General features: G+C 36.9%; 1 protein-coding gene across 2 annotated transcripts in view; it reads right to left on the bottom strand.

Annotated features, from left to right (window-relative positions):
• The window catches only part of WDR35 (WD repeat domain 35), a 35,800-nt gene extending 22,524 nt beyond the window's left edge, over positions 1–13,276 (bottom strand). The window contains exons 1-12 of one of the 2 annotated variants that reach the window (XM_026044916.1): positions 13,239–13,276; positions 12,987–13,104; positions 12,246–12,317; positions 11,510–11,602; positions 9,966–10,094; positions 9,616–9,749; positions 8,630–8,795; positions 8,391–8,536; positions 6,347–6,472; positions 4,356–4,541; positions 2,698–2,730; positions 705–765 (exon numbers count right to left, since the gene is read on the bottom strand). In XM_026044916.1, the coding sequence (XP_025900701.1) occupies positions 705–765; positions 2,698–2,730; positions 4,356–4,541; positions 6,347–6,472; positions 8,391–8,536; positions 8,630–8,795; positions 9,616–9,749; positions 9,966–10,094; positions 11,510–11,602; positions 12,246–12,317; positions 12,987–13,104; positions 13,239–13,262 (1,288 nt within the window). In that variant the 5' untranslated portion in view covers positions 13,263–13,276. The remainder of the gene's footprint in view (positions 1–704; positions 766–2,697; positions 2,731–4,355; positions 4,542–6,346; positions 6,473–8,390; positions 8,537–8,629; positions 8,796–9,615; positions 9,750–9,965; positions 10,095–11,509; positions 11,603–12,245; positions 12,318–12,986; positions 13,105–13,238) is intronic. The other variant, XM_026044914.1, reaches the window with a different exon arrangement.
• Between the last annotated feature and the right edge of the window lie 1,488 nt (positions 13,277–14,764).

Raw genomic sequence — 14,764 nt, 5'->3', positions numbered from 1 at the left:
AAAGGCCGTCAGCAGGGCACCAAATTGACATAAACAAAAAAACAAAAACTATAGGACTTATATCTATTCAGAAAAATCTCTTTCACTATGGTTACACTCCTCTTGTGTATCAACCACATGTATATTTCCTTTCTTCCCTAGACATTTATTTTAGCAAGTTCAGAGTGTGGCACCACTTGGGAAATACATAAAATAGACATAAAAAAAACAACTCTAACTTCCTAACCTGGTAGAATTGCATTAAGTATTTACTTCAAAATGCATCTTCTATGCCTGCTGTTATGATGGAAAAATCAAAATTGCTAAAAGCACTCATTAAAAAAAGAGCAAAGAAATAATTTTTAAAAATCCATTGTTAGTAGTTTACAGAACTGGAGGAATCATTTGAAAGTTGGCTGCTTTTTACAAAAAACATGATTGTGCTAATATCTACTTTGTTAATAAAAATAGGGGGTTTAACAGGACATTTTCAACACGAATTACAGTTTACAACATCAGAACCAGTAATTACATATTTATTACACACTAAGGAGAATTCAAGTAAAAGTGAGAACCAATATAAAAATCCTAATTACAATCATGCACCGATTGAAAGGTCACAAATCTGCTTGGAAGGAGTGTTAAACAACAACGTTCCACTGAGCACAAATGCATTCTAAGGACTGGGAAAAACAACAGAATAAGACTGTTAACAAGTTTCTTACCGATGTCAATATATTTGGGGTCCAAAGGAGTACCAATGGAATTGCAGAGAACCAGCACATACTGTATGAGGTAGGGGAAAAAAAAAAAAAAAGATATTAATCTTTTACACAATTTAATGTTGTTCGATTGAACAGAAAACAGGGGGACCGAAGGTCCTGTAAATGATGGGTAAGCAGGATAAATCAGCATCAATAAGCAATATGAGCAAATGAAGCAAAGCATAAATAAATAAATAAATAAACAAACAAACAAATAAATAAATGGAAAAGCAACCAGGTGTTTTAACCAGAGCAACAAATAAACCAGATAAGGTACAACTCAGTCTTTACCAGCAGCAGGGTCCAAGGGTAACACGCTGCTGAGGAAAGCACCAGCTCATCCCTCCTCTGCAGAGCAAGTACTGAATTGGGGTTTGTTTTGTTTTAAACTAGCAGTTTCCTGGTGATTCAGCTCCCTGATAGCTGTTAATGCAGACGATAACCTGATGTATTGCAGCAGGCCACCTTGTCAACTGCCAGAAGTTATGATGCTTGTTCTGCCCTGCACTATCACACATACTGCACACCTGACCAGTTCTGATGGTTTTGCCTTTCTTGTAATCCCCTTGGCCAGCAACAGACAAACTACATCCGTTAGATTCAGGAAGATGCCAATAAATGAAGAATTGGCCTGGATATGGCCCTCATGCTTTTTGTTGGTGCTGTTGTTGCTAATGTGTTTGTTTCTCCAGACCTAAATCATCAATCAAATAGCTTCATTTATTGAACTGCAGAGTCTCTGAATTAAAAAGAAAAAAAAAAAAAAAAAGAAAGAAAAAAGAAAAGCTTTCTAAAGTCTGCTATTCCTGGAATGACCTGAAGCTGAATATAAGCAACTCTGCACAGTTTTCTCATCTGCCAACCAATTCATATAACTGGGACAGTAGAGTACAGCTATTCAACCTCCCTTAAACTGAGAGACTGGCAGCTTTACTAACAAGAGGTTGTAGAATTTAAAATGTAATCTATTATATGAACTTTGTCCTTTCAAAGAAAAAAATCTTAGCATTAGAATTTTTTTCCATTAAATCATTTATTTTTTCTGCTTTCAGTAAGAACCTTAGATAAAATAACAAATAATCAAATTTTTGTAATAGAGATTATTTCTTTGTTCATCACTTAAATGTTCCAGCCGTATTTTCATATAATCCCTTTCAAAAAGTTAGTTAGGACTGCTATAGGAAACCACATATAGCTTTTTTATTATCTCTTTTTCTTTTTAATTATTTATTGTTTGTTTCTATTATGGTTGTGTTAGTTATGGCTATGTCTTTTCTGGTAAATTATTCCCCATTCACTCTCGACTTGATTTCTCTTTGAGGCCCACTTTATTTATTTCAATACCCAAGATAATATCCAAGACTGGGCCCGCAGGAGCTGCGCAGGCTGGTGTCAGCGCCGTGGAGTTTGCATTGCCTGATATAGGGAGCAGTTCAAGCTTCACAATGGGTATCAAATTTCTTTTTAACCTACCCACTCTCTCCTGCGGAACCTTTAAATGGTTCTTGCTGAAAATAAGTCTTTTTTTTGCATCATCAGATAGTGTTGTACTTTTTGCCTACTTAACATCACCATTCTAATGACTTACATCTATTGTAAAATAGATCTTTTTTCTTAAAAAAAATACTACTCAAAGGATTAGTTTGCTTCACTTCTTAAAAGTTAAYCCCCTAAATTGTCAATAGTTATATAAGAGCTTTTCAGAAAGAACTGACAGGAGATAATAAATACCTAATTTCCAGACACTAAAATATTTTATTTATGCTTAAGAAAGACACAGTCCCTCCACTATTCCCCTCATGCTTTAAAGTACATTCAAAAAAACTGTCTTTTATTGCACTCAGTTTCACTGAATGGTGTTAGCCACGTATAAAATGTTTTCACAGCATATGAKAGGGCACACCATTCATTGCACAATCAAGCAAAGCAGCAATAAAACATTTTTTCTTTTTACCGTTGAACCAATTGACTCCATCTCAGGCTCCTCCTTTGCAAGCAATATACAACAGAAAATAATTCATAAATGAATCCAGGAAGAAAAACTGTGTGACAGTAAGTATATTAACCAATACATTTATAATACAAATTTTACAATACATTAAAAATAAAAATCAAGAAATGGCATCATTTTTATCTTGCCTATATTTAACATTTTAACAATTAAATAATCTTTAAAATCCCAACATTCTCCTACTTTTCTCTTTGAGTACTCTCATAAGCCTATCATAGAATCCTTAAGGTTGGAAGGGACTCTTAGAGATCATCTAGTCCAACCTCCTTGCAGACRCAGGGTCACCTAGAGSACGTGGCACAAGGCTACGTTCAAGAGGGTTTTGAAGATCTCCAGAGAAGGAGACTCCACAACCTCTCTGGTCAGCCTGTTCCAGGGCTCTGTCACCCTCATTGTAAACAAATGCTTCCTTAACTTCCTGCAGAACTTTTGGTGCTTCAGTTTGGAGCCATTTCCTCTAATCCTATCGCTGGCCACCACTGAAGAGAGGATAGCTCCATCCTCCTCCCTCCCTCCCTTGAGGTATTTATACACACTGATCAGGTGCCCCCCTCAGCCTYCTCTTCTCCAGGCTGAACAGGCCCAGCTCTCCCAGCTTTTGCTCATAGGGCAGATGTTCCAGGCCCTCGAGCATCTCGTAGCCCTGAGCTGGTCTCTCTCCAGCAGCTCCATTTCCCTTTTGTATTGGGGTGCCCAGMACTGGACACAGTACTCCAGAGGTGGCCTCACCAGGGCTGTGTATAGGAGGACAATCACCTCCCTCGACCTGCTGCAGAGGCTCTTCTTAATGCACCCCAGCATCCCACTGGCTTTCTTGGCCACCAGGGCACACTKYTGTCTCATGGTCAACTTGTTGTCCACCATGACACCCAGGTCCCTCTCCGCGGGGCTCCTCTCCAGATCAGTTCCCAGCCTGTACTGGTGTCCAGGGTTATTCCTCCCCAAGTGCAGGACCCTGCACTTGCCCTTGTTGAACTTCATGAGGTTTCTCACCACCCARTTGTCCAGTCTGTCCAGATCTCTCTGGATGGCTACGCAGCTCTCCGGGGTATCAGCTACACCTCCCTGTTTGGTATCATGAGCAAACTTGCTGAGGGGGCACGGCGTCCCTTCATCCAGGTTGTTGATGAATAAACTAACCAGGACTGGGCCGACGACTGACCCCTCGGGAACACCGTTAACTACAGGCCTCCAACTGGACTCAGCACCGCTGATCACCACCCTCTCAGCCCTGCCATCCTACCAGTTCTCAGTGCACCTCACTGTGCCCTCACTTCACCCACACCTCCGGAACTAGTTCTCTACTTTTCAGAGAACAGTGATCCTGAGGGTTGCTATTTTGATGCAGTGCTAGTTAGGGCTGCAAAGTGTTTCCATAGAGTTYTTAGGTTTTGCACCTATTATTGTTGCTATTTTATTGCTTCTTGTTTTGTTTTTAAATAATGTCCATTTAAGTGAACATTCTGTAAAATTAATGAGAAATGAATGGCACATTCTGAAGCAACTTCTGAATGTTACTTTGGGTCTCATTCTTGCTCTAAAGCACTGACATTTGCAACAGAAAGTATAAACTTAAATTAAAAAGAAAAAAAAGAGTTTACCTGAGGCTGACTTTCATCTGCTTTAGTTGCTAGAACACAGAAGTCTCCGTAAGTTGTTATGGAAATCAGGCTCTTGACATACTTCACATACTTCTCATTGTTTTTTGTGTCCCAAAATACTACACAGTATTCTGGACGATCAGGTCGAGTATATGCATACACCACTGTATTGGAGCAGTAACCCCACTGCCAAGAAAGAGAAATTTCTTACAACCTATAAGAAATAATGAAAATTCCATAATAGATTGCTCACAGCTAGGAAAGATTTTACCTCAGATACACAATTGATGTTCAAATTTTTTGCCTGTAAAGTGAGGAAGTGCTTTATTAACAGTAGGGGAACACAGCCCAGTAATAAATTAAGAGAATATTAAACTGGCAAGACATTTTTTCCCATCACACAAAATGACTTATCCTAATTCACTTCGAGCTGCCCCCTCAAAATAAGACAAGATTTCACTTCTCTGTGTCCCTTCTTTGTTCAGAAGGTACACTGAAATACCCATGGTAATGATGYATTTGCAATGAAAATGCTTTCCATAAGAGAATTTATTTGAAAACTCAAGCCTTTCATTTTTCATGGAAAAAGAAATTATATTTTAATATTACATAGAAATTTTAACAAAGAAACATCTCCAATACTGCAAAGTCTGAAGCAGGACAGCATAGACAGTTATACTAGAACACTAATAAAAAGTCACTCTTCCATATTAATAACATAGGAAGAAAAAAAAAAAAAAGTCCTTTCTAACAGAGGAAAGAATTATCCATGGGATGAGCTAATAGTCACTTGGAARCCGTGACAGATCTGGAAATACACATGGTCATAGATGCTGATGAATTGAAGAAAAAGCAATAGCTTTGCTCCAGCTGTTACACATTTCCTGSAGTAAACATTAGGTAGCATTTCGTGCAAGCCTAACTTCCAGCTCACATTTACAAAGCCACTACCAGCAGATTCACAAGAAACCAATCAGGGGTTTCATCCTAGTAGCTTTGTATTAATAATTCTTTGAGGAACAATATTTCAGAGCTGAGTAAGCCAATATGTTTCAATATATTTGCAACATATCCCTTATAATGCATCATATGCCCTTAATCACAGTGGTTACACAGTGATGAATAAAGCATATATTCTGAGCTGGAGGGAGAAGGAAAAAAAATGTAATCATGGCTTTTGCAAACTTTGAAGAAACTAAAACAGTTTCAGCTGTTAAAAAATGCTCTATCCATGGAATAGACTAATCTAAACACTATTTAAAATCAGCTGATTAAAGGCTTGTGAAAAGTTTACATTGGGAATTAAAATATAAATAGCATCTACACCTATCTATCAACATAGCCCTCCTTTCATTGAACAAAATAATAAAAATATTTGTGTACATATATTTATATAAATTTAAGAAAAGGAAGGAAATATCCACCTTGTTAACAGGAAAAAAAAAACAATATTCCTGCCATTTAACTGAGTGAGGTCTTAATGCAAACAAAATCTTAATCCACACAAGGCTGCTGGTTATTTGCAAGCTTACTCTTTTTCAGATATTTCTTGAAGTTATTCTATTTTTTTATAAATAATTAGATGAAATACATGAAAGTGACACTGCAATGACCACAGCACTGACCTGATAAACAGGAGATATTTCCAGTAAACTTAAACTGTTTGCCTCAGTAAATATTTAGTCTACCTAGAACAACCTCAACTGTTAAGAATATTCTGACACAGTCCCTATGATTTTGTTGCTTACTAGGTGATAAATGGATCCCTTACTAGTCCATTACCCAGGTAAGCAGTGTCACATTTTGCATTCAAACAAATTTTCTAATCAGGTTAGATGCTGCAGCCATGTAAGATGAAACAAATCTGCTTGTGCTATTAGCAATGTATTTGTTTTTGTAAGATAAAGATAACTTACTTGATCCATCAGTTTAGAAAGAGAGTAAATAACTGTATTAGAAAGTTTTCAATTCACTGCTCCACTGTTACCTACCTTGTAATCTGGACGAATGTTTGCAAAATATATGTAAGAATCAACAGCTAGTGCAATTTTCAGTCCACTTCCCTCCCAAGACAAGGCTGACATCTGTTTGCCAGGAACTTTCAGTGTGCGCAAATGCTTGTTTAAAAAAATAAAAAAAAAAAAAAAAAAGATTTTGAATACTAGCCCTGTTATTTATCTATTTTCACGCTTTTACAGCTGATGATGAAATATAAATATCTTACAGGTATGGCATAAAGACCCCCAAATTATAATAGATATGTACACAGATGAGTGGAAGAAAAGGTATTTAATATGTGTTTTTTTCTGTAGATTCTTTTTCATCAGTGAGAAAGAAACAATTACAAACCATGACTCAATCATAGCTCAAACTTACAAAAAAATAAACCATAGATAAAGAATGGAAGAGTAAACACTTCCTCCTTTACCTGATAATGCGAATCTCCTTTATTGCTGCAATCACTACTAAAATAAATACAACTTTCAACTAATAGCAGTACTGACATCTGGCATTCCTCAAAAATTGCATTTACACTGGCAGTACCAGCCTATCAATTACATTGCTGAGTTGATTTTCAACATATTTCAATACTGCTGGTATACAACTAACCTGTGTTATTTATTTAGCCTATGTGAAGGGCATACATTCAATCAGTTGTGTAGTTGCACAATTTGCAGCACGACAGTAGGCTTTTCCTTTTCTCTGTGATTTCCCTTCACAAAGGTTTAAAAATTAAATCTTTATTAAATATAAATGTGCATGTTTAAATGTGCATTTATGATTTAAGAACTACTAAAGACAAATACACTTTCAACTATTTTTATATCCTTTTTTAATTGTACAAAGTGAAGTTTACAATTAATCTTTTCAAGAAATTCRAACTCACCCCATAGATCACTTACTGTTTAAAGCTTTTTGCTGGCAAAATGGATGCACTTAAGTAATAAGTGATATATCATCTATGGTTTATTGGGAGCTTTGAAATAATCTTAGGGTTTTTATTTGCTTTACATACAACTTCAAAATACAACTTTTAATTAAATAGAACACTGAATATTATGCTTAGATCCAGCCTTTTTCTTGAGGTCATAAGTTTGTGCCTAAACAACCTGCTTTCAATTAACTTACATGATTTAGTAAGTACTATTTRCCTTTGATCAAGTGCAAATACTAAGTCCAAATAATGGTCACAAATTATTCAGAGAAGGTATCTCTGAATAAAGTTTGAGTCAGTACGTGACTATCACAACTAGTGCAAAGCGATTCTGAAATCTAAAGAAAACTCTTTACTTATGAACACTGCATCTAGAGTCTGAACACTTATTTCAGTCAACCAGAATGACTTCAGCAACCAGAGCTATAAGAACGCTAGCCAAACTCTTTGGTTCTATTTGATATCTAATATTAACTTATTCATTTTCAGATACAATTCCAGGAAATATGATAAGGCAARAGAAGAATTAACTACATATTATATATATGAAAAAGTTTTATGTCAAATGAAGAGACAGAAGAATAACTCACATCTTACAAACAAGTATAAAAAGCATTTACAAAACAGTATTGCCAATGAATACCTGAAGATTAGAAACAGTCTAACTTCTCTAAGGTTTCTTGACCACTCCTTTTACTGACAAGAAATGCCATTTTATCAGCTTTTCTGATTTCATAGATAGAGGGAAGCACACACTGCCCTATTTTAAGTTCTTCATACATATTGGTCTCATATATAGTCAGTGCCAAAAGAAAGGTTTACTTAGAGATTTGGTATCTGCATTTAATTATCATCTTAACTGCTGCTTAAGTTAGCTGCTCAAAATTAGGCAATATACATATCCTCCTCCTCTAGTATTATTTAAGATCTCTTAGGATTTTCTAGTTGGGCATCACCTTGCTGTTTTAGAAGGATACAGGTGTATAGACACTTTGAAAGCTTTCCAGATCAGATTTCAGATTTCATGCACACCGACAAAATATGCTTACTAAAACAAAGCCCCATTTTGGTAGCCAAATAAAGATATTAGATATTTTTACCTCACCAAATGGAGTGTAGAACTGCACAATATTTACATCTTTATCTTGAGAAGCTGTTTTCAGGGAGCCTGCCACTGCCAACACACTTCCACAATGGTTCCACTGAATACATACTACATTCATGCCAGTGTCGATCAAAACAGGATCTAGTTTTTAAGAAACAGACATTAGCAATGCAARCATAAGAAGCACTGGGTCAAGTATAGGTCAGTCATAAGTAACCCCTGTTTTACACCTACTCTGGTCATTCTCATCTCTCATTATCTGGCATCTTCCATTGYCGTAACACACAGCAAGACAAGGACAACCTGGTTCAACGTAGCCTTCTGTACCATGATACCAGTGTATTCCAGCAATGCTGAAGGCTCCAGTTAGGTTCACCAAACAACTCAGTTTCATTTTCACCTAAACAAYAATAATGGTTAATTATTTACTTATATACAACATGCCATTTAAAGGAACATGAATTATCCATATGCTAAGGACAAAAAAAAAAAAGAAAAAAAAAATTCTTCATTCGGTCAAAAATACAATTTTTAAGAGTTCAAAAAAGTTCCTTAACCAAAATTGCATTGGCTATATGAAAACATGTTTAATTTYTTAAAAAAAGTATTTTATWATTGATCTTTTTTATTCTTGGAAATAAAAGATCGTTTAAAGTAATTTAGAAGGAAAAAAATAATAACATCCAAGGAAACCCTTAAGCTTTACAAAAGAATAAAAATGAAAACTAATTTCAAACCATTTTTTTTCTTCCATTTTGCTTCCATAGCATTTTTTTCTTCTATTTCAGCAAATACTATCTATTGCATGCTTTCTATGAAGCATGTAATATTCCCTATTTAATAAAAGAAAAAAAAGAGCAACTAGAAAATAGCCTACTACTTCATTCTATACATACACTTCAACTTCTAACATGAGCTGCACTTAATTTGGACAGGATCACCATAAGCATTTTTACCTTTCCAAAAGGAAATCAAAAATGCATTAATTGAAGTGATAGCCATTTAGCTAACAAAATAGACAAGAATTTGCAATGTACTTCAGTTTTAATGAAAATTTATATTAAAAAGGTACAGTTGCTTAATCTTGAATAAAAACTTCACATACAAGACCTCGTTCAGGTTTCAGGACTGAAGTCCACTAACTAAAAAATAAATAAATAAATAAATACATTTTTTGCTTATAAAAGTTAATGCTTTTACAATACAGATCATAAACTCACAATAAAATTCCCTTGATTGTCATAAATATGAATTTCTCCGTTTGCCATTCCAAACAGTAAAACTTTGCTGTCAGAAGACCAGGTCACATGGCACAGGTGTATTCCTTTCAGATCTTTCCCCCAAATACGATTGCCTGTAATAAGAAAGTTACTTTACTTAATAAGCATATTATAGATTTATAAGCAGGATGCAAGTTACCAATATAAAGACTGAATCAGCTAACCAAAGTCAAATGAACAATTTATAAAGTAACTTAGCTATACGTACATTACAGCATTATTTTCTAATACTGAAAATGAAAGCTATATAGTACTACAAAACACATTAGATAATACAGCTTCAATTTTACCATCCACTGATCCAACAATCACAGCTCCATCTTCATATACAATGCAAATCTTCTGTCCGTCAGCATTCCAGCTCATACTTCGAACAACAGATTTATTTCTGTTGTTAATCATCTCTTCATACCAAGCACCTATTAGTGYAGAATCACAAGCTGAGTTATACTTTTGATTCAATAAATCTTTAATTGAGTTCAAGGTACATGCTAATCACTGAATTCACGGAGTAAAAATATTCTCAATTCAAAAGCAATGCAAMTATGATGATAATAAAGCTTATGAATAACAAATTCCACCAATTTTTAAAAATAAAATATAGCAGACAGACCCCCAAAACAGACCCCCAAAAGCTTATAAAGATTCCCAAGAAATCAAAATAGGTATTAAATGAAATGGAGACCTGTGAAGTGTTTGTTTATAAATAAACATGAAGATACTGTGTTACATATGACTTCACAATGTAATGTACCATAAAAAAGGAAATGCGAAAAGAAACTGAAAGAGGGTGGTGCATTGTCCTTTCTGTAAGACTCTAGCAAAACTATTATTTTATCATCTTCCAGTCTGCACATGTTATCATCAGGAAATCCAGTGTTTAAATGTGAGCTATTTATTTCCAAAAAGAACTGGAAAGGTGAAAAATCAGGTTGGGGAAAGAGGGGAGGCACGGTCTAAGAGATGGACCGTTCAGGAAGTGATCTACTGCTTAGGTAACTTTTGCTGATTCATTAAATTCATTAATTGATTCACTAAATTCATTAAAATTAGACTAGCAATATAATGGAAAGAATTAACTTTGACAGGAATACGCAGTAAATAATTTATTGGTTCTTTTCCAAAATTAAAGGTGATACTTCATGCAATGGTGGGCACATTTCAAATAGAATTTACTAATCAAGTGATATTTTGCACCTGAAATGAGCAGCTGAACTGGCATTTTACTTGCTTCCATGATGTACTATGTGAGTGTACATTTTTATAATATGTGTATATAAATATATATATGTAAATTCTCAAAAGAAAACCAAGAAAAGAGACTGTCTTCTCAATATGTAAAAGAAAGCGGTAAATTACTGAGAAAGCTGCTAATTTTCAAATTAATTTAATTGTGGCRAAGAAAACTTTTTTTTTAAACTAAGTTAAGCCGATCACAACACCACACCAGATGCCTGTAGAAAAACTTTAAATATAACAATAATAGACAAAAGCAAGCCCCYACAATGAAGCAGCGGTTCTTTTTATCATTCTATCCATTATTTTCCTTCAACAAAATGAATTATCAAAGATAAAACAGAAATGAAAAATTTGCAGATGTTTACAGAGCATGTGCCTAAGAATTGACATCTTAAGATACTTCTGGAAGACATACATCTTAAGAATTTAGATTTAGAATTTGTATTTTAATACGAACTTTAATACGAACTTGGAACACATTTTAGATTTTTAAAACTAACACGTTTTAGAATCTGAGAAAGACTTGTTAAAACTATGAAAAAAAMCCCTGCAATATAGAACATTTATCTATCATCAGATTTGACCAATAAAATACCTTTATAAAGCATCCACACAATGATGAGTCCATTTTGATCACTGGTTGTTAGTTTTTGATATTGCTCATTCCATGTCACCACTTGCACAGAACCTAGAAAATTATACAAATGCTGTGTTTATCTGTTTGGTACAAGATACCGTCTTTCATATCTTCATCTCCAWTCATCCATTTCATCCTTCACAAACTGCTCAGCACAGAATCCAGCTCCTACCTTCTGCCACAAGACATTTATCCATATGCAAGTAGGTGAGCAAACGTAACGTGAACATGTAAATATATTAAGATATTAGCAGGCCATCAGATGAGTGCATTCATATTTAGCAAGCTGAAGTTGGAGAGAACAGGTATTGTAGCGGTATAAATGCAAGATTAAAAATATGCACACATGATAGCATCATCTACTTCAATACAAATCAGTACACAACAACAAAATGGATGGAAATGGCCAAGCAAGGAGTCATGTAAAGCAGAAATTAGGCTGTAAGGTCAAAGTTAGCAGGTTTATCTAGAAAAACTTACAGCAAACTGCAAGCCAGGTAGAAYGGGGCCTGGCTGTGCATCATGTATTCTGCACCATGCCCTCCATAGCAGCCAGCAGGTCTGGAGTGACACATCTAATCTTATTACTAATGTATTTTATTACAGCATTTATTTCAGCTCTATCAAGGCCACAACAATCTTTCTGTATTTTTATGTTAATCAAAAGTACATTAAAATGCCCAAAGAGACTTACCACTATGACCTTCAAGAGTCTGATTCACAGAAAGGTTGCTGGGAGCTGCGAGTCCCTTTAGTTTTGCTTCATCTGGAAATAGCAAAAAGAGTTATAAAATGAATTTATTAGGAAATACACATTAGTGTGTCTGCAGCAATTATGCAGCTAAATATTCACCTAAAAGTAATATAAAACTGTAATTGCAGCACAATTTGTCTACTAGTCAGCAAGACATGTTTACTAATCAATGCTGTCATGCAAATCAGATACTCTTTGTGGTTCAGTAGTTTTCCAAAAAGAAGGGAAAAAAAGCACTTTGTTTACTCTCATAAAAGGATAAAAGGAACTTGAAAATAACTTTGATTTCACTTTCCTAAGAATATATTCACCTTTTCTCTTAAAATATACACTTTTCTAAATTAAATACAGACAATATTTAATTAATTTAGATATTCAGAAGACATTCACACACAATCACACTATCACAGTGTTCCAAAATAAATGAGGAGAACAAAAATGAAGCACAATACCATGAGAGAAGGAGCAAAGGCAGTTTCAGTAAATACAGAAGTTGGACAAATGATAAGGATGCYACATAAAGAGAGCTCAAAGAAAACAATGTCCATGAGAAAGTCACCGCACATGTGATGTTTATGCAAGTGCYCAATCTATCTAAACCCACAGAAAATACATGGGACCATAAAGGCACTTCTGAAACGAGCTGCCCTTTCTGAGCTTTGCTCTAAAAATCTCATTTACCTGTTTGAGTCTCTAACTTGAGAACTTTCAGCAAGCCATCCTCCCCACCACAGGCTATGAAACCTTGATCCTTATTCCAGGAGATACACCGTAACCGAACGTTACCGGGAATGGCGATCTGGAAAAAGAGAAACATGTTACACCTCTAAGTGCTCGCAAGAACCGGTTCCGACCAGGGGGCATCCGAAGGCCGCGGAGAGCCCCGGCCCGGCGCGAGCGGCGGTGCGCGGCCCGCGGCGGCCCCGGCGGCACCTTCTTGCTCAGGTAGATGAACATGGCGGGGGTCGGGGGGGGGCCGGGGGCGCCGGCGGCTCCCGCTCCCTCGCCCGGGACGTGCCACGGGGTTGCGTTGGCAACCGCGTTACCCTGGTAACCGCCGCCGGAAACTCCCGCCCTCACGTCCGGCGAGCGGGAGAGGAACGACAGGATTGGTGCCAGGCGGGTCGAGCTCCGCCCCTCCAAGGGGCGTGGTCAACGCTGAGCCCGCCCCTGCCCCGACGTGCCACTGRGGGGGCGCGCGGGGACCGTTAGGAGCCGTTAGGAGCCGTTAGAAGCCGTTGTGATCGCGCCCGGCCCTGAGGGAGCCTGGCCGTGCGCCCTTGGGCCCCTCATAAGGCGGGCGGTGGAAGCAGGGCGCTCTGCGTGCCGTCAGCCCTCACCATTGCCACAGYCTTTCCCTGGCTGAGGGGAATGGCAGAGAGCGGGAGGCAGCAGGTGTCTCAGCCTATTGTTCCTGCTATTTCACCACATCGCGTTAAGCACAGGAAACCTGTGTGCATCGCACAGGGATCTGCTCTGTCAGCTACACTGCTGAGACTGCAGACACAGAGTCAGTGGCCTAGGATAAACAAATCTATAGGAGAAAGGAGATCTTAGACTTTGCTGCATCATCCAATGACGAAACCTTCATGTGAAGGTTTATCATGTGAATAAACCCTTTGGATGTTCACTAGTGCAGAGATTTTGGGAGGAGAATTAAACCTGGAATCATGTCTGCGCAAGTGGGTTCAGAGGACTGTGCAGCCAGCCTGGCTCTTCAGCWCTGAGCCTGGAGGGCAAATTCACTTGGGCCCCGCTAATAAATGAATATTTTCCATACCAGGTCTGTCTTGTAGCTGATCACCTCAAAAGATGAACATGGGAGATGAACGTACATGAGACACTGTGCCGTGTCTGCTGCATCCTGCTCTGACAACAGTTATCCACACTACAGACACTGAAATAAARGAAGTAATTTGTTCCATGTAGCACAGGAGGACCAGGACACAGTACTTCAACCAGCATCCCACCAAGTTTATTATAATAACTCTCTTCTCCAAATGTAAAGAAACAGAACCAGYCATTACTGATCATCACATAATTTTACTGAAGATGCATACACATCTAAGAGGAAGCAGCATGGGGCATCCAATTTAGGAACTGATGTCCTTAAAGAAGCACATATCTAAGAAAGAACTATACAKCAAAGCAAGTTGAACTGTAAGCATCTTAAAACTCTGTGTGGTGGCTAATGAAAGTTTAAAAGAATTTTAAACATAATAAATGTAATTAACAGTTATCATCCCAGAAATCAAGTTTAGTTCTTTTCCGTAACAATCTCTGCATTAGCATACCAGAGTAATTAAAGTATAATTTTACATTCCATAGCAATGAGTAAAGCCTCTGTTTAAAACAAAAAGATTTTAAAAATCAGTTAAGCYCTGATGCTGATATGTCCTATTTTAAATAAATCACTTATAGCATCTTGGATGATTGTCTGGTGCTCATAAACACCAAGC

Source organism: Nothoprocta perdicaria, unplaced genomic scaffold (genome assembly GCF_003342845.1).
Source record: "Nothoprocta perdicaria isolate Ctin4 unplaced genomic scaffold, notPer1 scaffold_39, whole genome shotgun sequence".
NCBI lineage: Eukaryota > Metazoa > Chordata > Aves > Tinamiformes > Tinamidae > Nothoprocta > Nothoprocta perdicaria.
Note: the sequence above shows the minus strand (reverse complement) of the source record. Positions and strands in the feature narration are given on the sequence as shown.